Raw genomic sequence first — 27,012 nt, 5'->3', positions numbered from 1 at the left:
CCTTCATCCCATTCCCCACTCACCTATTGTACTCTATGCTACTTTCTCCCCACCCCCACCCTTCTCTCATTTATCTCTCCACCCTGCAGGCACTCTGCCTGTATTCCTGGTGAAGGGCTTTTGCCCGAAACGCTGATTTTCCTGCTCCCCGGTTGCTGCTTGAACTGTTGCGCCTTTCCAGCACCACTAATCCAGAACCTTGAAAGCAGTTGGACAGGTCACTAAGGTGGTTCAGAAAGGTTTATTAGAGATTGGACCGAGATGTTATTACACACTTTTGGAGCAAATGGGATTTGAACTCCAAAGTAGGAATACTACAACTGTACCACACAAGACCCTAAAACGAATGGGATACTTGTCTTTATTAGTCAACACATTAAATGCAACAGTAGGGTGGCTATGATGGAGCTGTGTAAAATGTTAGTTAGACCACAGCTGAAGTACTTTGTGTGGTTCTGATCTCCACCCTATAGGAGGGAAATACTGCACTGGAGGGAAAGCAGAGGAGATTCACCGGGATACGGCTTGGGATGGATGGACTTAACTATATAATGTAGAGAACATAGAACGGTACAACACAGGAACAGGCCTAAGGGCCACTGTATCTCTGCTGACCATAATGGCAATCTAAACCAATCCCTCTGCCTGCACATGGTCCATATCTCTCTATTCCTAGTCTGTTCATGTGTCTGTCTAAATACCTCTTAAATGTTGCTTCTAATACCTGCCCCGGCAGCACATTCTAGGCATCTATTACCCTCTGTGGAAAAAACTAGCATCTCACATCTCCTTTAAACTTTCTCCATCTCACCTGAACCCTATGCCCCATAGTATTTGACATTTCTACTCTGGGAGAGAGAGACTCCAACTATCCACCCTATCCATGCCCCTCATAATTTGATATACATTTATCCAGTCAGCCCTCAGTCTCTGAAGCTCTAGCTAAAACAATCCAAGATCGTTCAACCTCTCCCTATAGCTAATTCATTTCAGGCAATATCCTGTTGCACCCTCTCCAAAGCCTCCACACCCTTCCTATAGTGTGGGGGCCAGAACTGCACACAGTTCTCCAAATATGGCCTGGCTAAAGTCTTATACAGCTGCATTGTGACTTGCCAATTTTGATACTCTGTCCCACCTGATAAAGGCAAAATGCTGTATGCTTTCTTTACCACCTTATCCACTTACGTTGCCACTGAAAGGGAACTATGGACTTGCACACCGAGAGCCCTCTGTGCATGAGTGTTCTTAAGGGTTCTGCCATTTACAGTATACTTTCCTCTTGGCATTTAACCTTCCAAAATATATCACGACACATTTGTCTCTGGATTAAATTCCAAGTGCCATTTTTCTGCCCAACTTTCCAACTGATCTGTATCGTGCTGTATCTTTTGGCAACCTTTGCACTATCCACAACTCCACCAATTGTTGTGTCATCTACAAACTTACTAATCAGACTACCTACATTTTCATCTGAACCATTTATATCAATTACAAACAACAGAGGTCCCAGTACTGATCCTTGCGGAACATCATTGGTCACAGACCTCCAGTGAGAAAAACATCTCCACAACTACTGTTTGTCTTCTGTAGCTAAGCCAGTTTTGTCTCCAATTCATTGTGGATCCCGTGTGACCAGGCACCAGCCTGTCATGAGAGACCTTGTTGAAAGCTTTAGTAAAGTCCATGCGGGCTACATTCATTGCTGTACACTCATCAATCATCTTTGTCACTTCTTCAAAAAACTAAAATTTGTGACACAAATCCTCCCCCGCACAAAGCCATACTGACTGTGTCCGAAATGTTGAGTATCCTGCTCCTTGGATGTGGCCTGACCTGCTGTACTTTTCCAGCACCACACTTTTTGACTCTGACATTCCAGCATCTGCAGTCCTCACTTTCTCCTATCCTTAATAAGTCCAGCCTCCAGACGTGAGTCAATCCAGTCCCTGAGAACCTCCTCCAATAATTTCACAACCACTGATGTGAGGCTCACCAGCCTACAATTTCCTGTTTAATGCCTGTTGCCTTTCTTAAACAGTGGAACAACATTAGCTATTCTGTAGTCTTCTGGAACCTTGCCTGTGGTTAAAGAGGATTCAAATATCTCAGTCAATGTCCCAAAAGTTTGTTCGCTTGCCCCCTTCAGTATCCTGGGATAGATCCCATCAGGCCCTGGAGACTTATCTGCATTAATGTTTTTCAAGACTCCCAACATTTCCTCATTCTTAATATTGACACAGTGTAGAGTATCAACATAGCCCCTTCCGAATCTTACCATCATCCATGACTTGAAGTACATAGTGTTAAAGGTTTAGATGGAGAGGAATTTGTTAAGTGCGTACAAGACAATTTTCTGATTCAGTATGTGGATGTACCTACGAGAGAAGGTGCAAAACCTGACCTACTCTTTGGAAATAAGGCAGGGCAGGTGACTGAAGTGTCAGTGGGGGAGCACTTTGGGGACAGCGACCATAATTCTATTCGATTTAAAATAATGATGGAAAAGGATAGACACGATCTAAAAGTTGGAGTTCTAAATTGGAGAAAGGCCAATTTTGATGGTATTGGACAAGAACTTTTAAAAACTGTAGCAAACCAGTCTAATGGAGATGTTTACGACCCCTCTGAAAAAAACCAAGGACACAGTATCCTTGAGAAAAGGCGCAGCTTTTAGAAAAAAACGAACCAGCTTTGTGACAGCTTGAAACACATTAGCACAAAGACAAATGCTGGAAAGTGGGATTTGTATAGATCAGTGCTTGACCAGTATGGACTCAATGGGCCAAAGGTTCTTTCTCTGAGCTGTTCAAGTCTTTGATTTTTATTGTTGCATGTACCTAGGTACAGTGAAACGTTTTGTTTTGCATGCAGTACAGGCAGATCATCACATACGAAGATCATTGGGTGATTCAACAGAGTGAGGAATACAATGTTTCAGCTGCAAAGATGGTGCACTAAAAGCAAGGTCAACACTAAATTTGAAATTGGAGAGATCCTTTCAGAAGTCTAATAACAGCATGGAGAGAAGCTGTTCTTGAAACTGCTGCTACATGCATTTATGACTGTGAGGTTGGCTCTTAACTGGATTGGCTGAGCAAAAGAGTAAATTTGGCAACAAATGCCGGTTTTGCATGTGATGACCACATATCGGGGAAAATTAAAGAAAATAAAGCAATAAATTATTCAATCAATCAATCAATACATGCAAAAACGCACGTATGTTGTATTTACAACTGCAATAAAACTTGGGAAATCAAAGATTACAATTTGGGTCAAAGCATGAAGTTTAAAGAAAACGCTGGTGCAGTGATTATTGGGGAGCAGTGTTGTGTAAACTGAGACAGGGTATGGTTTCTCCAAACCCCGGTGGGGAGGGGATTCAGTATAGAGAGACAGAGTTGGTCCTCCCCTTGTCGCTTTTGTGGGTTACATTGGCTGCGTTGCCCTAGATTTGGAAGAGCAGTCCAGTCCCACAGGAACTTCGGCAGAGACAAGTAGGCGCTATATCATTGCAGCTCAAGGCGGCTACTCCAGTGAGAAAGGGGAGGGGGCAGCGCGAGGGAGGAGGAGAGAATTTGGAGCGGAGATTTCGGAGTTTGAATAAAAACGGAGAGGAAGGAGCGGTTGGGAGGAAACATCTTCAGAAGGTGAAGAGAGAGACGGAGGTAAATCTGGTGGTTGAGAAATCCCAGAGAGGAGGGGGGAGAGGGAAAGGGAGAGAGGAGGGGGGAGAGGGAGAGATAACACTGTCAGCTTTCTGTGAGTGAAAAGAGGCATTCTTCAAAGGGTTTAAGGAAAAAATACTGGCCCTGGGGAGAAATGTTTGAGACAGTAGTTCCACTCTGGAAATGACACTTGTGTGATCTTGCCATCCAGCTGCGTTGTTTCAATGGATCGGGAAGTTTTCAGTGAAATCACAATCAACATGGGGGGGGGGGGGGGGTGTTGATCCATTTGGTTGAGATCAAGATCTTATTAAAGATAAGTTCCAGGCTCTCAACATTGTTGATGCTAAATGGTTTTTGACAGTGAATAAGGACTAAAATACTTTTTCTATTTTTCCCCCCCCAAAACTTTCTTGCTTTTTGGGAATTCTATGTTAGTGGGCTTTGTACGATGTGACTGAAACGGTCTGGGACTATAGCCTTTTTCCCACTTGGCCTCTTGTCAGTGAAAGGGATGGGTGGATGGATGAACTTTGAGTCACTTAATATCGGCGGGGGGGGGGTTGTAATTCGCCTATCTTTCACTTTCGCTGCATTTCCCACCTAAGGTAAAAGAAATACCTGGAGGAACTCAGCACGTCTGGCAGGATTCGTGGAGAGAGAGTCAAGAGTCAATGTTTCCAGTCCAACGTGACTCAGTTTTTATAAGTGGGCTTTTTATTTTGTAAATGCAGAATTCCAGCAAATATCTTTTAAACAACAAAGAGAGATTCGGCCAAAAGACAAATGATTCACCTTCAATAGCAGTAATGAAATGTCATTTGTCAAACCCAGTCTTTCAGCAGTGAACAGATAGCTGTTAGATTATCAGCTCCTGCTTGTTCTGAACAAACTGCTCACCTTGTGGGCCACACTAATAGGTGCTCTTTTTCTCTCCCTTCAGAGTTTCGATCTTTCTCCGTTGACCTGTTAGTTTGAAACAATGAGTTTGAAAAACAAATTAATGCACGAGGTGCACGCTGACACTCCGATGAAGGCAACATCAAAAGTCTCAATTGTGGGTGCTGGACAGGTCGGCATGTCGTGTGCGATTTCCATTCTACAGCAGGTAAATGGTCTGACATTACTCCGTGAAGCACTTTGCCTCAACAATCACTACACCAGTGCTTCTTTGTAAACTTCGTGCTTTCAGCAACATTCAAATTGAAAATAAAGTCGGTGGACTTTGATTTTCCAGGTCTATTGCTGTTGTAAATACAACTTATGTGCCTTAATTTATTGGGGTTTCTTTTCTTCAATCTTTCACCAAAATGTTGGTCATGTTTTAAATGTGGTGCCTGTTTTACTTCCCAGTGATATACAGTTTGTTCCATCGTGGCAGCTTAACCCTGGAATTTAAAAATAAATCATTAGTAATGGTGACATTGAATTTGCCAGATATCATAAACACCATCTATTTCCCTTGTGTCCTTTTTGGGGAGGAAATCTGCCATCCTTACCTGGTCTGGCCTACAATGTGACTCTCGACTCACAGAAATGGATCGACTGTTAACTGCTGTCTGAAATGTTTTTGAAAGGCACTCATTTCTGTTCAAGGCAGGTGGTGCATTTCCACATACCTCAATGCTAATTGGGAAATATAAAAAAAAGACTTGCATTTATAGATTTGGTGTGATGTGCCAAAATGCTTCTGCCAATCGCTGTAAATACTGCAATGTTTGTGAAGGTTTGTAGCTCAGGTTGAGGTTGGAGGTCGCCACTGATGATGTTACCTAGCCAGGTAATGAAACGTCTGGATATCAAACCTACAGCTCAGCGAGCAAACCTACACCCTAAAGCTGTAAATACTTTTGAAATGCAGCAACTGTTGCCAAGTGAGAAAAGGTTGTACTCCATTTGTACACACTAAGCTGATATAGACAGCACTAAGATGAGTGCATAACTGCAATGGATTATTTTTTCAGTTCACGGGAAGTGGGTGTCTTTGGTAAGGCTGGCATTTGACACCTATCTCTAAATCACCTTGAACTGAGGGGCTTCCTTGGCCATTTCAGAAGGCAGGAATCAACTACATTGTTGCAGGTCTGGACTTGTATGTAGGCCAGACCAGGTAAGGACAGCAGATTTCCTTCCCCAAAGTATATTAGTGAATCAAATGGGCTTTTGGGATAATCCGTAATAGCTTCATGATCACAAACATTTGAGATGAGCTTCATGTTCCATGTTTTAAGAACTACTGTGTTTGGATTTGAACCCACATCCCCAGGACATTAGCTTGGGCCTCTGAATTACTAGGGCAGTGACATTTGCACCACACCACCAACTCCCCTACGTGGACAGTGCTGCAAAGTCAATACTTTTCATCCACTCAGTTAAAAACAGCAACAGCCTTCAGCAGGCAGACCTACAGACACTTTAAACAATACAGCCTTATGGTCTAAATGATAAACAAGAGTAGTATCACCAATGTTGCATGGACTTGATAGGCTGCATGGCCTCCTGTGTTGTCATGACTACACGAATATATATTTAACATACAGCAAGAATGTTGAACACTGTTTGAATCAGCATTTTCCAAATGTGAAGCCTGTTTTTGTTTTGCTTCCTGTAGCATATCGCTGATGAGCTGGCTCTAGTTGATAGAGTGGCAGACAAACTGAGGGGTGAAGCTCTGGATTTGCTACATGGTAGCCTCTTTCTAAAATCCAAAATTTCAGCAGACACAGGTCAGTGATGGAGCATGGAATTTATTTGACGTCGAATTTGTGTGAAAATATAATTTTACTTCTTTTGCATTTTAATTGCATCTTTGGCTCAGAAATTGCTCATCAAACATCCCCGCCAACTGAATATGATACAAATCTTCTTTTGACATGCATTTCCTGCCAGCCTGTTGTGTCATGTGTTTTTATGCCCACATTTATATTGGAAACTGGAACATAGGAACAGGTGTAGAATAGATAATGGATGACTGAGTCAACATGGCGTTCAACTGTAAAAAATGTCTTTACAGGAAAAATATAACCATAGTATCTAAAAATATCACAAATTGCCTAGCAACAATTGAGGCCATGGGATGGATGTCTTTTTTCCACTCATTCAATCACTCAGGTGATTTGTCACCATGCCAACTATTGAGTCTGTTCCATCATTCAGTGAGTCCGTGGCTGGTCTGTGGCCTAACTCCATATGCAGAGGAACCTCAATGATCCAGCATTTGATTAACCGAACTTCGGGTGATCCGAACAAAATTGCAAGGTCCTGATGCGTGGCTAACTATGTTATCAGGCATCGATTATCAGACATTCAGTTAACTGAACGCAATACTCCCCCGCCCGTGTCCTTTGGATAATCGAGGTTCCCCTGTACCTCCTTTAGCCCATAACTGTTGATAGCTTTTGGTTAACAAAAATCTACCTATCTCAGATTTAGACTTAACAACTGATCCAGTATCCAGTGCCATTGTGGAAGAGAGTTCCAAATCTCTACCAGCCTTTGTGTGTAGAAGTGCTTCCTAATATCTCTCCTGAATGGTCTTGCTCTAATACTCGGACTGAGATCCTGCTCATATAAATTTGTCATCTTCTGTTACAGTGACTATGGTGCACTATTTCCCCTCCCCCCACCTCCATCAAATTGGCCTGAGTCGACCACTGCATCCGCCCATCTAGTTTTGAAGCAGTATCTTTTGTTTTCTTCAAATTCAAATGGACAGCTTCCCATCTTGCACTTTAAATAACATATGCTCATCAAAGCCTCCTATTGCTGTTGGTATTGTACACCCTCCCATCTTCCATTCACATGTCACCCTGTGCTCACTGACCAGCAGAAGGCTGGAGGAATGGTGACAAATAGTGAACTGCTGATGGTAGCAGCCCATTTCGTTTGCTGTTTTGGGACATGTTTTGCATTTTGGTTCACTTTCTGTTGATAAGTGAAGCAAATTTCTGCTCCATTGCAAGTCAGTAAATGTTTTGGTGACACCATCAGCCAGAATAACATTGCAGGATGCAAAATTCTGTAAAATCATTAAATTCACTCACAGGATGTTGACAGCTCTGGCTAAGACAGCATTTATTGCCCATTCCTAATGGCCCAGAGGGCAGTTAAGAGTCAACCACATAGGCCAGACCAGGTAAAGACAGCAGATTCCCTTTCCTCATGGACTTAAATGAACCAAATGGGTTTTTCCAACAATTAATTTGACTCTTACTTCCAGATTTTTTTTCCATTGAATTCAATTCCACCGTCTGTCATTATGGGATTTGAACCTGGGTTCCCAGACATGAGCTGAGTTTCTGAATTAATAGTCTAGCGTTAATGCCACAAAGCCATTGCCTTCCCTCTATTATGTACACTGAGTTCTTCTTAATATCTGTTCCAAGCCCTGTTGTCAGGAAGTTAACTTGTGTTATTCCCACAAGGTTAGATCAAAGTTTGATAAAAGGAAGGAATGTGAGTCAGCCCTGAAGAAGGGTTACACCTGAAACCTGATGGCTTGCTGTGTTCTTCCAGCCCCCTGCTTGCCTACTCTAGATAAGGCTGGAAGGGCTGAGTGGTCTACTTCTGCTCCTATTTCAAATGTGCTTTTGTTTTCTATTAATTTAATTTAAAGTAATATCTGGGTTAACATTTACATGAAACATTTTATGTGCCACAGGTTTTCCTCGATATTCTTTCAATGCCAGAGCTGAAGTTTTGATATCCCACCTTGTTAAAACTCAGGACCAGTCTTATCGTGTTCTCCTGCGCTGTCTCCTGTGGTTTGCTTGTTTTTGTCAAAGCAACTGAGAATTGGCGAGCCCTGAATCCACCTCTGGAGATTTCTCCAACTATATGCTTAAGCAATGTATTTACTACTTCCATTGGTTTCAGGTGCAGTTATGAATCAACCATCACTCCCAAGTCCCTGCGCAAGACTATCTCTATCCAATTCAATAGTTGGCACAGTGACAAATCACCTGGATGATTGAATGAGTGGAAAAAAAGACTTTTATTCCATGGCCTGAATTGTTGCTAGACAATTTGTGATATTTTTAGGTGTTGTGGTTATATTTTTCCTGTTAAGACTTTTTTTTATAGTTGAAAATGATGTTGACTCAGTCATCCATTATCTATCTTTATTATTTCTGTAATATCATTACCTGCTGTGGACTTTCCTGATACAATGTTTGAATATTCTGTTATAGAGTTTTCTCTTGATTAATGGGGCGTGACTTTCGCTGGGACCTTAAAAACGGAATGGGAACTGGGAGAAGGGATGAAATCCCCTCGGGAAAGGTGTGACAAAACTATTATTTCTGAAGCTGCTCAAAGGAAAAATTCCAAAATTGGGTGGCATGGTGGCTCACTGGATGGCACTGCTACCTCACAGCGCCAGGGACCTGGGTTCGATTCTCAGCTTGGGTGACTGTCTGTGTGGAGTTTGTATGTTCTCCCCGTGTCTGCGTGGGTTTTCTCCGAGTGCTCCAGTTACCTCCCACAATCCAAAGATGTGCAGGTTAGGTGAATTGGCTATGATCAATTGTCCATAGTCAGGGGTAAATATAGGGTGGGGAAGTGGGTCTGGGTGGGTTACTCTTTGGAGGGTCGGTGTGGACTTGTTGGGCTGAAGGGTCTGTTTCCACACTGTAGTTAATCTAACCTGAAAGCACAGAGAAAAGTGTGTTCATTGTTGATAATGTTTTGTTGAACAATGTATTCACACAGTAATCAAGCTGTGAAATATAATATAGTAAGCAGCAGTTCTGTGCTGTAACTCTAGTCATGGAGTTACACAGAACAAAACCTTTCAGTTCAATTCCTCTACGCTGACCAGACATCCTAATCTGTCCTAGTCCCATTTGCCAGCATTTAACCCATATCCCTCTAAACACATCCAGACACCTTTTAAATGTTTTAACTCTAGTCATGGAGTTACACAGAACAAAACCTTTCAGTTCAATTCCTCTACGCTGACCAGACATCCTAATCTGTCCTAGTCCCATTTGCCAGCATTTAACCCATATCCCTCTAAACACATCCAGACACCTTTTACAGGCCTGTTAGTCTTACTTCTGTGGTAGGCAAAGTAATGGAAAGGGTACTGAGGGATAGGATTTATGAGTATCTGGAAAGACACTGCTTGATTAGGGACAGCCAGCACGGATTTGTGAAGGGTAGGTCTTGCCTTACAAGTCTTATTGAATTCTTCGAGGAGGTGACCAAGCATGTGGATGAGGGTAGAGCAGTGGATGTAGTATACATGGATTTTAGAAAGGCATTTGATAAGGTTCCCCATGGTAGGCTTATGCGGAAAGTCAGGAGGCATAGGATAGAGGGAAATTTGGCCAATTGGAGAGAAAACTGGCTAACCGGTCATCCAGCCCTTCTTTAGCACAGCTGTATATTCTCTCTGGCCAGTAGTGCAACTCCTCCACCCCTTTTTCCTCCCTCTCCATCCCTCCTAAAGCATCTAAATCCTGGGATATTTAGTTGCCAATCATGCCCTTCCCTCAACCAAGTCTTAGTTATAGTAATAACATCATACAACCTGAAGGTGGCAACGCAGATCATTAGAGTGGTTAAGACGGCATCCAGCATGCTCTCCATTACCAGACGGGGTATTGAGTACAAGGGTTGGCAGGTCATGTTATAGTTGTGTAAGACTTTGGTTCGGCCACATTTGGAATACTGCGTATGGTTCTGGTCACCACATTACCAAAAGGAAGTGGATGCTTTGGAGAGGGTGCAGAGAAGATTTACCAGGATGTTGCCTGGAATGGAGAGGAAGTCGTACGAGGATAGGTTGAGAGTTCTCGGCCTTTTCTCGTTGGAACGGCGAAGGATGAGGGGTGACTTGATAGAGGTTTATAAGATGATCAGAGGAATAGATAGAGTAGACAGTCAGAAACTTTTTCCCCGGGTACAACAGAGTGTTACAAGGGGACATAAATTTAAGGTGAAGGGTGGAAGGTATAGGGGAGATGTCAGGGGTGGGTTCTTTACCCAGAGAGTGGTGGGGGCATGGAATGCGCTGCCCGTGGGAGTGGTAGAGTCGGAATCATTGGCTACCTTTAAGTGGCATTTGGATAGGTACATGGATGGGTACTTAGTCTAGGTTAGAAGTTCGGCACAACATCGTGGGCCGAAGGGCCTGTTCTGTGCTGTATTGTTCTATGTTCTATGTTGTCATGGTACCAGCCTCAACCACATCCTCTGGCAGCTTATTCCACACACGCAACACCCTTTGCTTTAAAAAAGTTACCCCTCAGGTCCTTTTTAAATCTTTCCCCTCTCATCTTAAACCTGTGCCTTCTAGTTTTGCACTCTGCTATCTTAGGATAAAGACCTTGGTTGTTCAGCCTAACCATGCCCTTCTCAATCTTCTAAACCTTTATAAAATCACCCCTCAGCCTTCGACGCTCCAGGGAAGAAAGCTCCAGCTTATCCAGCCTCTCATAGAATATAGAACAATACAGTGGAGTTCAGGCCCTTCGGCCCTTGATGTTGCACCGACCTGTGGATCCAATCTGAAGCTCATCTAACCTACACTATTCCATTCTCATCCAAATGCCAATCCAATGGCTATTTAAATGCCCTTAAAGTTGGTGAATCTACTACTGTTGCAGGCAGTGCTTTCCATGCCCCAACTGCTCTCTGAGTAAAGAAGCTACCTTTGACATCTGTCCTATATCTATCACCCCTCAATTGAAAGCTACATCCCCTTGTGCTAGCCATCACCATCTGAGGAAAAAGGCTCTCACTGTCCACCCTATCTAACTCTCTGATTATCTTGTATGTCTCAATTAAGTCATCTCTCAACCTTCTTCTCTGTAACAAAAACAGCCTCAAGTCCCCCAGCCTTTCCTCATAAGACCTTCCCTCCATACCAGGCAACATCTGAGTAAATCTCCTTTGAACCTTTTCCAAAGCTTCCCCATTCTTCCGAAAATGCAGTGACCAGAACTGTACACAGTACTCCAGGTGTGGTTGCACCAGAGTTTTGTACAGCTGCAGCATGACCTTGTGGCTCCAAAACTACCAATAAAAGCTAACACACCGGATGCCTTCTCAACAACATGATCCACTTTCAGGGATCCTTTCCCCTAGTCTCTGGACCTTTTCGGAGGCCTATTTAAAACTCCCAACAGAGTGACCTCTCCTTTTCCTGTTTCTAACCTGAGCCCATACTAGCTCAGTAGACGAGTCCTCATCAAATTCCTTTCTGCCACAGTAATACTGTCCTTGACTAACAATGCCACACCTCCTCCTCTTTTACCACCTTCCTTGTTCTTACTGAACCATCTAAATCCCGGAACCTACAATAACCATTCCTGTCCCTACTCTACCCATGTCTCTGAAATGGCCCCAATATCTAAGTCCCAGGTATAAACCCATGATGCAAGTTCACCCACCTTATTCCAGATGTCCCTGGTGTTGAAGTAGACACATTTCAAACCTGGCTGCCAGTACACTCCTGCGACCTTGAAACCTTATTCATGACCTCTCTACTCTCAACCTCCTGGACACTGGAGCTATAATTCAGGTTCCCATCCCCTGTTGAATTAGTTTAAATCCTCCCAAAGAGCATTAGCAAACGTCCCCATCCAGAACATTGGTACCCCTCTGGTTCAGGTGTAGAGCATCCTGTTTGTAGAGATCCCACCTACCCCAGAATGAGCCCCAATTATCCAGGTATCTGAATCCCTCCCTCCTGCACCATCCCTGTTGCCACATGTTCAGCTCCTCTCTCTCCCTATTCCTTGCCTCGCAAGCACATGGCACGGGTAACAAACCAGAGATGAAAACTCAGTTTGTTCTCACTCTCCTTATAACTCAAACACTCCAATCCTGGCAACATCCTTGTAAATCTTTTTTGCACCCTTTCAAGTTGAACAACATCTTTCCTGCTCCTTTGAACAATATTGGAAGTGTGTATTTTACAAAACGATTTGGTGGTGTGGTATTGCAAGGAGCAGAAGGTGTGGATTTGAACTGTCACATTCATTCATGTTATTTATAATGGAATATTTGGGGAAAGGAGTCAGTGCAATCCAAGTCTTTTTCTTTAGTTTTGAAAACAGCTATTTTTTAATCTGAATGTCTGTCTCTTACATTGACCATCGTGCAGACTTTCTGGTTACGGAAGATTCCAAGATCTGCATCATCTGTGCTGGTGTAAGACAGGCAGTAGGGGAAGTCAAAAGGAGACAGCTGCAGAAAAATGTAGCTACCTACAAGGAGATCATCCCTCAGCTGGTTAAGCACAGTCCAAATGCTGTTTTGCTAATTGTTACTAATCCAGGTAAAGTTTAAAATGATTAAAAGATATGTCTGTAGCTGTATATGTGACACCCTGGAAAGTTAACCCACAGAACTGAATAATATTGTGCAGAGTACAGTGGGTTCTGAAAATCTGGAATAAAAACAGAAATTGTTGGAGAAATTCAGTAGATGTGGCAGTGTCTGGAGAGAGAAAAACAGAGTTAATAAAACATAGAACATTACAGCGCAGTACAGGCCCTTCGGCCCTCGATGTTGCGCCGACCTGTCAAACCAATCTGAAGCCCATCTAACCTGCACTATTCCATTCTCATCCATATGTCTACCCAATGGCCATTTAAATGCCCTTAAAGTTGGCGAGTCTACTACTGTTGCAAGGCAGGCCATTCCATGCCCCTACTAATCTCTGAGTAAAGAAAGTACCTCTGACATCTGTCCTATACCTACCACCCCTCAATTTAAAGCTATGTCCTCTCATGCTAGCCATCACCATCCAAGAAAAAGGCTCTCCCTGTCCACCCTATCTGACCCTCTGATTATCTTGTATATCTCAATTAAATCACCTCTCAACCTTCTCTCTAACGAAAACAACCTCCGGTCTCTCAGTCTTTCCTCGTAAGCCCTCCCCTCTCTACCCGGCAAATTCCAAGTAAATCTCCTCTGAACCCTTTCCAAAGCTTTCGAATCCTTCCTATAATGCGGTGACCAGAACTGTACACAATACTCCAAGTGTAGCCGCACCAGGGTTTTGTACAGTGGCAGCATGACCTCATAGCTTCGAAACTCAGTCCCTCTACCAATAAACGGAAATTGCTTTTGTTACATACTCTGTCATTAACTACCCTCCTGCTATGATCCCATTAATAGCAATTGTAATGAAGAGCAAAAACATTAAATCGTTTGTGATACTTTTTGAAGAAAAAGCACTGCCTCAGAAAGAAGGTCTTGTGATGCAGGGGGTAATGTCCCTACCTCTGGACCAGAAGATCCAGGTTCAGATCCCACATCAGGACTTGATGGTTGTGTCATATCACTAGCAACAAGTTTAGTTGTCAGTCTGAATCTTGCTGATATCAAGTGGTAAGAGTGAGAGAGGTCCTTTTGGCTTGCTAGCACATTTCCTTCCTCCAGCTTCTTTCAGAGGAGGCACAAAGCGATTGAAACACTAACTGCAAAATCTCTTACTTACTGCTTAAGAGTAGCAGCTTACAGCAACTGAGAGGAGAAAATAACTGGTTTTCTTCAGGCTTCCGATATTCTTATTGTAGACAGGGAGAGACGCTGTCTGACCTCCCAGAGGATCTGAAGGCTTCTCGATAAAGCTGTTGGGGACCAATCAAACCATTGTTGTCAGGCTGATGACCTTTGGGATTGATAACTGGTCACAATCACTTAAACCGATCTTGTTCATATCCACCTGTCACTTTCATATACCCCCTAGTGCTGGGACCATTGCAGCAGTGTTTTATAGAGCTTGAACAAAGCAGCAGTGTAAACATCACACACGTTGAGTGTAAGTAATCAAAGTCAGCAATTTCTTCCATAGTCCTTGGTTTTACAACAGTCTTTGTTTTGCCGTTTTAGCCCATAACCAAATATACAGAAAATGAAATGATATTCTTTACACCACACCATTTATAATGAAATCTCTACAGACCATGATCAAAGTCTGTCTGTCTCTTTCACTCATTATTAACATGTGCTACTAGTATTTAAATGTTTTTGTTTAGACAGTGAGAACATGAGATATTCAGCCAGAAAATGAAATCTTTCTTGCATGTTAACTTTTCAGTTTTATCTGGTTTACAATTACAGGAGAAGTTTTATTTTCTCTGGACTTTTGTTTTGCTTTCCAGTGGATATCATGACCTATGTCGCCTGGAAACTGAGTGGCTTCCCAAAGCACCGTGTGATTGGCACAGGCACAGACTTGGACACTGCTAGATTTCGCTTCTTATTGGGTGCAAAGCTGAGGATTAATCCAGTCAGTGTCCACGCCTACATCATTGGTGAACAAGGAGATGAAAGTGGTATGTAGTCACCAGCTGCTAGTTTGACAAAATATTCAGAAAGTGTGTGTGTGTAAGCCGAGTTCCACACTTTGTTCTAAATTATCAACGTAAATTGCATTTGTCTTGCACTATAGTTTGTTTGTTTAGTTTTCATACAAAGCGTTTCTGAAATATATGATTTGATATATTGCATAAACATCATTTCAAATTAAATTTTATTGTTAAGTAAACTCAAGTACTGGAGTACAGTGAAAAGTGTATAAAGTTGTCATTCTCTGGCACCATCTTAGATATTTTAAAAAAAAAAGCTGAAATAAAAGAAACTGACCCAAAAGGAAAGGAAGATGTCCAGATCTTAAAGTCTTATCTCTGTAAAGGTAAACCTCAGGTCTCTGCCAGCTCCTGATGATGTAGGCACCCCGGCCTAGCCACGGCCTGGGGCCTTGGACAGCCTGAGGCCTGCTCCTCTATTGACGGGAGTAGCCTCGTATGCAGACCTCGTCCTAGTGTTGCTGGCACCTTAGTGCTGCCCCCTAGAGCATGCTCCTCGATCGCAGGAGTTGCATCCATTACTGCTGCTGCTGCTCCCTGGAACATCATTTGTACCATTGTCACTTTTTACCCCAGGACTATCAGAGAATCTCTACGGTGCAGATCGAGGTCGCTTGGCCCATTGAGTCTATACTCACCCTCCAAAGAGCATCCCTGTAATCCCACCACCATGACTAATCCACCTAACCTGCACTGTGGAAGGAAACCGGATCACCTGGAGGAAACCCACGCAGACATAGGGAGAATGTGCAAACTCCACACAGGCTGGAATCAAACCCAAGTTCCTAGTGCCATGAGGCAGCAGTGCTGTCACTCTAAAGGTCATTTATTGACCTGTGATCTCCATCAATTTCAATCAGATGGACATAAGATCAAGAGAAATAGGAACAGGGATAGGCAGTTCAAGCCCTTGAGTCTGCTCTGCCATTTTTGATGAGACATTCTTCACATCCATTTTCCTGCCCTTTCCCTGTAACCCTTAATTCCCCGACTGATCAAGAATCTCTCTATCTTAGCCTTAAATATACACAAAGAATCTGTCCCCTCAGCTCTCTGTGGCAAGGAGTTCCAAAGACTCTCAACCCTCTTAGAGAAGAAATTCCTCCCCAAATCAGTCTTAAATTGGTGCCCCTTTATTCTGGGACTGTGCCCTCTGGCTCTAGAGTCTCCCATGAAGGGAAACATCCTCTCAGCATTTACCCTGTTAAGCCCCTTAACAATCCTCTATGTTTTAATAAGATCACCTCTCATGTTTCTAAACTCCAGTGAGTAGAGTCCCAACCTGTTTCGTGTTTGCTCATAAGACAATCCCTCCATCCTGTGGATCTTCCAAGTAAACCTTCTCTGAACTGCCTCCAATGAAATGAATTCTTTCCTTAAATAAGGGGACCAAAACTGCTCACAGTGCTCCAGATGTGGTCTCGCCACCACCTTACATCACCATCTTATACTCCAAACCCTCTGAAATACAGGCCAACATTCCATAAGCCTTTGTGATTACCTGCTGCTCCTGTGTGTTAGCTTTCTGTGTTTTGTGCTCATAAGATGAAGACTCTTATCTCAATCAGTGGAAAGAAAATGGCACCTCCCAAGTTGCCAAGTCAAATCCTATCTCTTGTTGGGTGATCAAAATGTTCAACAATGGTGGTCAGGAGAAGGAGTTGGAAACTAGATTATTCCTCACTTGTTGGGGAATGGGGTATTCTGAGATGGTAAAGGGTTTTGTAGTGGGGCAAAGAAAATCAGATCAGAAAAATTCCAAACACACAAATATAAAGTGCAGCTGAAACAATTATATTGATATTCACCTTTAAAATAATTTAGATAATGATTGCCAGTTGCCTAATAAAATGAACAGCAAAACTCTAAAAGATGGAACATTCCTGAAAACTAATCTAACCGTCTTTCAGCTGCTTCATCAATGACCTTCCCATCATAAGGTCAGAAGTGGGGATGTTCACCAGAGATTGCACAAAGTTCAGCGCCATTCGCGATTCCTCAGATACTGAAGCAGTTCATGTCCAAATGCAGCAAGATCTGAACAAGATCCAGGTGTGGGCTGACAGGTGGCAAGTTAGATTCGTGCCATGCAGATGTTAGGCAATGACCATCTCCGACAAGAAATAATCTAAGCATCCTCCCCTTAATCCTCAAGGGCATTATCATTGCTGATCCCTCCACTATTTACAGCCACAGGGTCATGATTGACTATAAACTGAACTGAACAGCTATATAAATACTGCGGCTTGAAAGTAGTTCCTCTTTTGTCTCCCCAGTGTCTTGCTACCATTTACAAAACACAAGTCAGGAGTATAATAGAATACTCTTCACCTGTCTGGATGAGTGCAGCTCCAACAACACTCAAGCTTGATCCATTCAGGACTAGCCAGTCCACTTAATTGGGACCCTGTTAATGAGCTTCAACCTTTATCCCATTCACCCCCACCACACAATGTGTACCATCCACAAGATGCACTGCAATAACTCATTAAAGTTCCTTTAACAACACCTACCAAACTTGCATCATCTAGAAGCATAAGGGAAACGGAAACATGGGAATGCCATCACCTGCAATTTCCCCTTCAAACCAATCAGCAACCTGACTTGGAAATATATTAGCGTTCCTTCAGTGACACTGGGTCCAAATTCTTGATCTCTGTCTCTAACAACACAAACTGACTCCACACAGACGATAGCAGTTCAAGGTTGTGGCTCACCACTAACTAGAGGTGGGCCTCAGTGACTTGACTAGCCCAATATTTGTTGCCCACAACCTGTGAATGAATTAAAACAAAACTACTAAAGGTAAAATATCCCGAGAAATAATAAAGAGAAAACTTCATTTCACTTACTTTAAAAAGTGGATTTTTAGCATTAATATTTATGGGATAAGTCTTAGCCATGAGTGAATTTTTCGATCACTGGAAGAATGATCTTCTACATAAAACTACTTTGCTGATAAAAATGTAAGAAACTCTTCCAGATTATTCTAAAGGTCTGGTTTGTATTTAATTGCTGTTAACCTGAAGCCTTACTCTGGAACCTCAGGAAAATAGAAAACTTCTTAAACTTCTCCTTTTGAGGCCATTGCAACAGATGAGAAAGTAACGATTATATTCTTGTGCTCTTTGACTCCTGTTCTGGTAAGTAGGTGGCAGCGTACCTTTGGACCAGGAGGCCCAGGTTCAAGTCCCACCTGCTCCAGAGGTATGTGTAATAACGTCACGAAACAGGTTGATTAGAAAATAGATTAAATAAAATAAAAGTTAAAAGGATACTTGTGGCACAGTAGTAGTGTCCCTCCCCCTAAACTATGAGGCTAGGTTAGAACAAAGAACATTACAGCACAGGAACAGGGCCTTTGGCCCTCCAAGCCTGCATTGATCCAGATCCTCTATTTAAAGCTGTCGCCTATTTTCTAAGGATCTGTATCCCTCTGCTTCCAGCCCATTCATATATCTGTCTCGATACATCTTAAATGATGCTATCATGCCCGCCTCTACCATCTTCATTGGCAAAGTGTTCCAGGCACCCACCACCCTCTGCATAAAGAATGTTCCACGCATTTTGTGGTACGGCTGTACAGGACATTGGTTAGGCCACTTTTGGGACATTGTGTGCAATTCTAATCTCCTTCCTGTCGGAAAGATGTTGTGAAACGTGAAAAGGTTCAGACAAGATTTACAAGGATGTTGCCTGAGTTGGAAGATTTGAGCTATAGAGAGAGGTGAATAGGCTGGGGCTGTTTTCCCCAGAGCGTCGGAGGCTGAGGGGTGACTTTATAGAGGTTTATAGGATAAATAGACAAAGTCTCTTCCCTGGGGTGGTGGAGTCCAGAACTAGAGAGCATAGGTTTAGGTTGAGAGGGGAAAGATGTGAAAGAGACCTAAGGGGCAACATTTTCACCCAGAAGGTGGTACAATTGTGGAATGAGCTGCCAGAGGAAGTGGTGGAGGCTGGTATAATTGCAACATTTAAAAGACATTTGGATGGGTTTATGAATAGGAAGGGTTTGGAGGGATATGGGCCAAGTGCTGTCAGGTGGGACTAGATTGGGTTGGGATATCTAGTTGTTATGGACGAGTTGGACCAAAGGGTCTGTTTCTGTGTTGTACATCTCTATGACTCTATCTCCCTTTAACCTTTCCCTTTTCACCTTGAACTTGTGACCCCTAGTAAGTGAGCCCCCCACTCTGGGGGAAAAAGCTTCTTGCTATCCACCCTGTCAATACCTCTCATGATTGTGTAGACCTCAATCAGGTTCCCCCTTAACCTCCATCTATTTAATGAGAATAATCCTAATGTACTCCATCTCTCTTCGTAGCTAGCACTCTCCATACCAGGCAACATCCTGGTGAACCTCCTCTGCACCCTCTCCAAAACATCCACATCCTGTTGGTAATGTGGTGACAGAACAGTATGCAGTATTCCAAATGTGGCCGAACCAAAGTCCTCTACAACTGTAACATGACCTGCCAACTCTTCTACTCAGTACCCCATCCGATGAAGGAAAGCATGCTGTATGCCTTCTTGACCACTCTATCGACCTGCATTGCCATCTTCAGGATACAATGGACCTGATCACCCAGATCTCTCTGTACATTAATTTTCCTCAAGGCTTTTCAAGTTACAGTATAGTTCATTCTTGAATTGTATCTTCCAAAATGCAAATTCCAATCTCGCGTTTGCCCAGATTGAACTCTACCTGCCATCCCTCTGCCCAACTCTCCAATCTATCTATATTCTGTTGCATTCTCTGACAGCCCACTTCACAATCTGCTACTCCACCAATCTTAGTGCCATCTGCAAACTTGCTAATCAGACCACCTATACCTTCCTCCAGGTCATTTATGTATATCACAAAAAACAGTGGTCCCAATATGGACCCTTGTGGAACATTACTAGTCACAGTACTCCACTTTGCAAAGAAAACCAGTGGCAACCACTAAATGTTTGTGTCTATTGGGTATCTAACAAGCCTGATCTGTCTTTTTATTGAGTTCTTGGGGAAAACAGGCAGGTTCCTCATTTCAGGCCCCACTCATAGTCATAGAGATGTACAGCATGGAAACAGTCCAACCCGTCCATGCCGACCAGATACCCCAACCCAATCTAGTCCCACCTGCCAGCACCCGGCCCATATCCCTCCAAACCTCCCTATTCATAAACCCATCCAAATGCCTCTTAAATGTTGCAATTATACCAGTCTCCACCACAGGTTAATGTCTGAATACCAAATTGATGTTATCGTCGTAAGGAGTGGTACTCCAGTTACTTCACTTAAATTCAGCCTGTGGGATCAAATTAATACTCAATTCATAAATCCCTAGTTAGCTATCAGTCCAGAATATTGTGGACTGTGCTGGACCCCCATCTCCTGTAAGATGTAAAAGCCTGCAAAAGGTACAGAGGAGGTTTGTCAGGGTATGTCCAGGGATGACGAACTTCGATTATGAGAAAACAAACTGGAAAAGTTAGGATTATTCTCCTTGGAACAGAGAAGGTTAAAAGATGATCTAATGGAGATCTTAAAGAATGACCATAACTTTTGACAGGGTTCATAGAATAGTTGCTGTGCACAATAAGGCCATTCAGCCTATCATGCCTTCAAACAAGGATTGTTACATTGAACAATACAGCACAGGGACAGGCCCTTTGGCCCATGATGTTGTGCCGAAACCTAGTGCCAACTGCCTTGACTGTTTCCTATTGCCTTCCACAGTATTTCAAGCCAAATAATCATTGCATGCCCTTGAGAATGTCTCATTGGAAATGAGAAACTATTCCCTTTGCCTGATAGACGTTACCAGAGATTTCAAATGATGAGGTGGAAGTGGGTACTGCAGATCCTGGAGATGGGCTTTTGCCCAAAATATCGATTTTCCTGCATTTCAAATAATTAGCCAAGCTAATTGAGGAGAGCTGAGGAGAATTCAGGATCTGAAATATTCCAGCTTAAATGGAGGAGAAAGAGATTTTGGCTCATTTTGAGGATGGGGAACATATCGGGTTATGGACAGAAAGTGGGGATGTGGGAATGAGCACAACTGCTCAGATTAGGACAGGCACATACTGTGCTATAGGTTCCCTGGTTGTATGATTCATGTTTGACAGTGTTCTCATTACCTGGCCAGGATGCAGTGTGCTTTCCTTATAGTGCTGACCGTTCATCATTTTCAATTTACTTTGTAAGAGCACCATAGCAACAAACTCAAGAGCATTTAGTCTTCCAGGCTATTACTGCCAGGACAGTGGGAGGGATGTGTTTAAATGAAGGATAATCTTTTTTAGTGTTTATTTCTTGCCAGAAAGTGATGACCAGTGTTTTTCCTGATTGTACACGGTGCCATTTGGCCCTTTATAATTAAAAAGGCCAGCACTTTATTTAAGATTCCAGGTTTTCTGCTTTGTGAAGCACGAAACAAGTTAACGACAACTAACATTGTTTTTAACCTTTTTCCATGCAGTTGCTATTTGGAGCAGTGCAAATGTGGCTGGTGTCAACTTGGAGTCTTTGGATGAAAAGCTTGCAAGTGAACAGGGAGATCAGATCCATAAAAAGGTTATAGAAAGGTAAATGTTAAGGGGTTGAAGTAAATAAAAGAAAAACATGTACATTGGCAGAGAAGGTTATACATCAGTGCTGCACAAAACATCTGCTGGGGATCACCGACAAAATTCTCTGAAGGTGATGGGGAAAACAAATAACAATTCACACGAAACACTTGGGATCCCATCAGAGATACAGACTTAGCACTCAAAAGCAAAAAGGTTACACTGAGTATTTCTAAGTTAGTGGTCAGGTCTTAGTTGATGTAATTGTGTTCAGTTCTGAACACTGCCCTTTAGGAAACAGGTAAGGATGAGGAAACAGTTAATAAGAATGATAATGGGGATGGAGGAAGTCACTGCTGTGGAGAGATTACCGAAATGTGGTCAACTCTGCTTGGGACTAGAAAAGGAGTGCAGGTTGATTCAACAACCGTTTGAAATTATGAAGCATTTTGCCAGAATAAATAGGAAGAAACTTCCCGTCAACAGGTAACCAGAGAATAGATTAAAAAATATAAAGGAACCAATGTGAGGGCAGAGATCATAGAATCCCCACACGTAGAAGCAGGCCATTCAGCCCATTGAGTCTACACTGACCTTCCAAAGAAGGGCTCATGCCTGAAACGTCGATTCTGCTGCTCCTCGGATGCTGCCTGACCTGCTGCGCTTTTCCAGCAACACATTTTCAGTTCTGATTTCCAGCATCTGCAGTCCTCACTTTCCCCTAACCCTACACCTGTAACCCTGCATTTCCCCTGGCCAATCCACCTAGCCTGGATTAGTGGTGCTGGAAGAGCACAGCAGTTTAGGCAGCATCCGAAGAGCAGTAAAATCGACGTTTCGTGCAAAAGCCCTTCATCAGAACGAAACATCGATTTTACTGTTCCTTGGATGCTGCCTGAACTGCTGTGCTCTTCCAGCACCACTAATCCAGAATCTGGCTTCCACCATCTGCAGTCATTGTTTCTACCTAATCCACCTAGCCTGCAGATGCCTAGATATTGTGGCAATTTAGCATGACCAGTCCACCTAACCTGCACAGCTTTGGACTGTGGGAGGAAACTAGAGCACTGAGGAAAACCAGACAGACTGTCACCCAAGGGTGGAATCAAACCCCAGTCCCTGGTGCTGTCAGGCAGCAGTGCTAATCATTGAGCCACAATGCTGCCCATGAGATTTTATTTTAGACACGTGTGTTGCCTGAATGAGCAGAGGAAGAAAGTTCAATAGCAACTGCCAGTCTGAAAAGAAAAACAAATGCAGGGTTAAAGAGAAAGAGTGGGACAAGGGTATGAACTTGATAGCTCTTTCAGAGCTGGTACAGAGATAATGGACCAAACGGCTGTCTATTGTTGCTGTATAGTTTTTCTAGGGCTCATTGAAATGCTGTCTCATTTCCTATGCTCATCTGTACACCTGGTGAGATTCCAGTCGGGTCATGTGTTCCCAGACCTTGAAATTAATTCGATACCATCTAAATTCGGAAAAGAAACCCACTGTAGGTATTGTGCTATATTCAGCCATCAATACATTATGGCATTGGACTTTTGCCCGAAACGTCTATTTCCCTGAGCCTCAAATGCTGCCTGACCTGCTGTGCTTTTCTAGCGCCACTCTCGACACTCCTTGACCAGCCTGGGGACTGTATTTAAATGCCCATCATCTCAATGTAAGAGTGCCAACTGTCAATATAAACAACCCGCCAATGTGACTGACAGCACAATAGCAGCAAGATGCAGAATTTACTTTGCACCCTACACATGCTTCACAGTTTCAAACATTATGTACTCAGTTTAAGTGTGATGAAATGATTATTTAACCTGCACTTGGCTCGTCTGCCCTTGGCCATATTTTATTCAGTCCTTTGACCTGCAGTTGACTGCATAAAATTTATTGTTTGGGAACCAGGTGACACTCATGTCAGAATACAAAACTCACAGTCGCATCCCGCGTGACTCAGTGGTTAGCACTGCTGCCTCACAGCACCAGGGACCCGGGTTTGATTCTAGTCTCTGGTGACTATCTGTGTGGAGTTTGCACATTCTCCCTGTGTCTGTATGGGTTTTCTATGGGTACTCTGGTTTCCTCCCACAGTCCAAAGCTGTGCAGGTCAGGCAAATTGGCCATGCTACATTGCCCATAGTATTAGGTGCATTAGAGAGAAATGGGTGTGGATGGGTTACAGTTTGGAGGTTCGGTGTGGACTTGTTGGGCTGAAGGGCCTGCTACCACACTGTAGGGAATCTAATCTAATCCCAGAAGGAAGAACTTGTAAAATTTGCAGAAGGAACCTATTGGGGTCCGACTCAGCTTATATGCTTTGAAATGGATATCTGGTCTGGCCAGTATATCCATTTTAAAGTGTGGCTGTTTTATATTCAGGGTTTTCCCTCTGGGCTGGAATAACATTCATACAGGAAATCTGTATAACCGGGCAACAATGCAGTCATCCCCTCCAAAGATTTATATGGAATTGTGATTAATAAAATATAATTTGGGTTAGTAATTTTTGAGAAGGTTTGTAGCACAGGTTGATGATAAGTATGTAAGTTAGCTCGCTGAGCTTGAAGGGAATACACTACCAGCACTTCACCAGAGACTCACTGATGACATTACCTGGTATGGTGACGAAATGTCTGTAAACAAACCTCCAAGCTCAGTGAGCTAATTTACATATTTATAATTGGGGTGTTCAGGGAAATGCACTTAATGGGAGATTGTGAGAAAGTGGTATTGAGGTAGAAGCTCAGGCCTGGGAATGCTGGAAGAGATGGAGGCCATTCATGGCTGATTGAACACTTTTACCCACCCCATCTTTGTAACACCATATGTCACTGTAATCCAAAATGTATCAATCTCTACCTTAAACATCCTTAAAGACTGAGCTTCCACAGCCCTCTGTGCTAAAGAATCCCGAATGTTCATAACCCTCAGAGTAAAACAAAGTTCTGCTTGTCTTGGGTCTAAATGGCAATGCCTTATTTTTTAAATTATGCCCCTGGTTCTAGACTAGTCAACCAGGGAAACATCTTATCCCCAGCCATCCTATCAACAATCCCTTCTTAGTATATTGCGCGTTTCAATGGGATCACCTCTCCTTCTTCACAACTCTCGAGAATACAGGCTCAATTTGTCCAATCTCTCTAATAGGTCAGTCTCACCCCATTCCAGGAACCAGTCTCTAGTGAACTTTCTGGAGCAGCGGAGCAGTGTCAAAAGGCCAGTCGGCCCACTCCTGTTACTATCCCCTCAGTGTTTATGTTCTAAGAACTTTGTTTATGAACTAAACTTGGAGTTAGACTCTCAGGGAATCACTGAATATTTAATAGGATTTATATTCTAGTCTTGTGCTTTGTAAATATTTCACCTTTTATGTAAAACACACAAAATGCCATGAAGCAAATGAACTCTTTAACCAAAGTATAATAGTGTGATGGGGGGGCCTTGGGATACTTTACTGGACAGTGGAATTTTGGTTAAAATTTATTCTTTCGTTTTCTTCCCATTACAGCACCCATGATGTCATAAGGCTGAAAGGATACACTTCTTGGGCTATTGGTTTAAGTGTGGCCAGTATTGTGAATGCAATTTTGAAAAACATTCGATCCATCCATCTGGTGTCCATCAATGCAAAAGTAGGTTTTAAACAGCTGTTAATCCATTAAGGACTGATGCAGATTTCATGTGGCAAGTGCTATTGGGACAGCACTCCCTCCAACTGGGGTACAGAACATGCAAGTACCTGATGGCCTATGATTATGTGCTGATGAATATTGCATTCGTGTCTAATTCACAGCAAAACATAAAAAGTACTCTTCAACCACACTGACACAAGACTATAATTGGGCTTTGATGCATGTTATGATGCGATAGGGAGCAGTAAGAAAAATGTAGACTATATGTCATGAGAGGCAAATTCTTTAAACAGAGGGTGTGAAATTAACTTCCAGAGGCATTGGTGGATGTGGGGACAATTACCTAAATGTCTTTTAAAAGTTGTAAGTACTGTACATGAATAGGAAAGGTTTGGAGGGATATGTGCCAGGAGCAGGCAGGTGGGACTAGTTTAGTTTGGGATTATATCTGGCATGAACTGGTTGGACTGGAGGGTTTGTTTCTGTGCTCTGTGATTCCATAGCTCGATGTGAGATCCCACAGAATCTAGTAGATCTCTGCACTCTTTGAAATCTTTTATTTTCTCCTGATCCCATTCCAAACATGCCTCATTTCATCCATTCCGAGGATATCTTTGGCTTCCTCACTCTAGACTTCTGATTTTAATTTCCCATGCGATTCACAAACCACATCCTTCCAATGCTCTTGGGATTTTGAACAATCCTTTGAGAACTGCCTGGACTCGTGCAGGTTTATCCTGGATCTCCACCGTGGTAGACACTGCTGATTTGGTGCCAACTGTTCTTGACCCTTTAAGGTCACTTTGTGGTGTCCGTCCTTTCTATTGAAAGATCATGTCTTTCAGTGAGCAACAGTATCTTTTAGGGTCACAGCCTCATCTCCCTGCTCCTAAGTACCTGACTGATTAGCATCCTGTGCCTGGCTCCTGTTCCCTGGATGCTGACTGACCTGCTGCGCTTTTCCAGCAACACATTTTCAGCTCTGTTCAACTGAATAAAGCTGACTGCTCAGTAACATTTCAGCTATTGAAAACTTTTCAACTTTGTTCCTCGGGTGGATTGAATTTAGCAACCCAACAATCAAAAGGTAGCAGCCCTTTGAAACGATCTGTTCCAGAGTGTTTTCATGTGCAGATTGATGAATTAAAATCAATGATACAAATGAAGTAGATACCTAGAAGCTAAAGGTATCAAGGCGTGAGGAAGTGATGGGTTTAGCAGGGATATGACGTTGAGATAAGAGTATCAGACCTCCATCTGGAGGACTGCATTCGGTTTTGGATATCCCACCTCCGGAGGAATATATTGAAAGTGGTTATGGCACTGATTCACAAAACCTACAAATCAGATTGTGTAACCTGGTGTGTGGAGAATTTGAGAGAGGATCCAGTTGAAATGTTTTTAATGTGAATAGGGTTGGAATGAACAAACCATTTCTTCTGATGGAGGTTGGGATTTGAGAATGGTGGGACTTGATGTTAAAGTTAGAATGAGGTCATTCAGGAGGGAACTTGTATGTAAGGAGACTCATGTAAATTATGATGTAACATGATTCTGACATTGAAAGGAGAGAAGACTCCAGTCTAGAATGATCATGTGCAGAGAGAGGTCTTAGACATGGCATTAGAGAGCTCTGTGTGATAGGTAAAAACAATGACTGCAGATACTGGAAACCAGTTCTGGATTAGTGGTGCTGGAAGAGCACAGCAGTTCAGGCAGCATCCAAGGATCAGTAAAATCGACGTTTCGGGTAAAAGCCCTTCATCAGGAATAAAGGCAGAGAGCCTGATGCGTGGAGAGATAAGCTAGAGGAGGGTGGGGGTGGGGGAG

At 42.9% G+C, this 27,012-nt stretch overlaps 1 protein-coding gene across 2 annotated transcripts in view; it reads left to right on the top strand.

Moving 5' to 3' along the window:
• The first annotated feature begins 3,465 nt into the window (after positions 1–3,465).
• LOC122557617 (L-lactate dehydrogenase A chain-like) overlaps positions 3,466–27,012 on the top strand; it is a 30,371-nt gene continuing 6,824 nt past the window's right edge. Inside the window, exons 1-7 of one of the 2 annotated variants that reach the window (XM_043705363.1) lie at positions 3,466–3,668; positions 4,612–4,776; positions 6,280–6,394; positions 12,781–12,954; positions 14,789–14,962; positions 21,463–21,568; positions 25,059–25,182. In XM_043705363.1, coding sequence (XP_043561298.1) covers positions 4,651–4,776; positions 6,280–6,394; positions 12,781–12,954; positions 14,789–14,962; positions 21,463–21,568; positions 25,059–25,182 — 819 coding nt within the window. In that variant the 5' untranslated portion in view covers positions 3,466–3,668; positions 4,612–4,650. Of the gene's footprint in view, positions 3,669–4,383; positions 4,777–6,279; positions 6,395–12,780; positions 12,955–14,788; positions 14,963–21,462; positions 21,569–25,058; positions 25,183–27,012 lie in introns of those variants that run through there. The other variant, XM_043705364.1, reaches the window with a different exon arrangement.

This window comes from Chiloscyllium plagiosum, chromosome 16 (genome assembly GCF_004010195.1).
Source record: "Chiloscyllium plagiosum isolate BGI_BamShark_2017 chromosome 16, ASM401019v2, whole genome shotgun sequence".
Taxonomy (NCBI): Eukaryota; Metazoa; Chordata; class Chondrichthyes; order Orectolobiformes; family Hemiscylliidae; genus Chiloscyllium; species Chiloscyllium plagiosum.
Note: the sequence above shows the minus strand (reverse complement) of the source record. Positions and strands in the feature narration are given on the sequence as shown.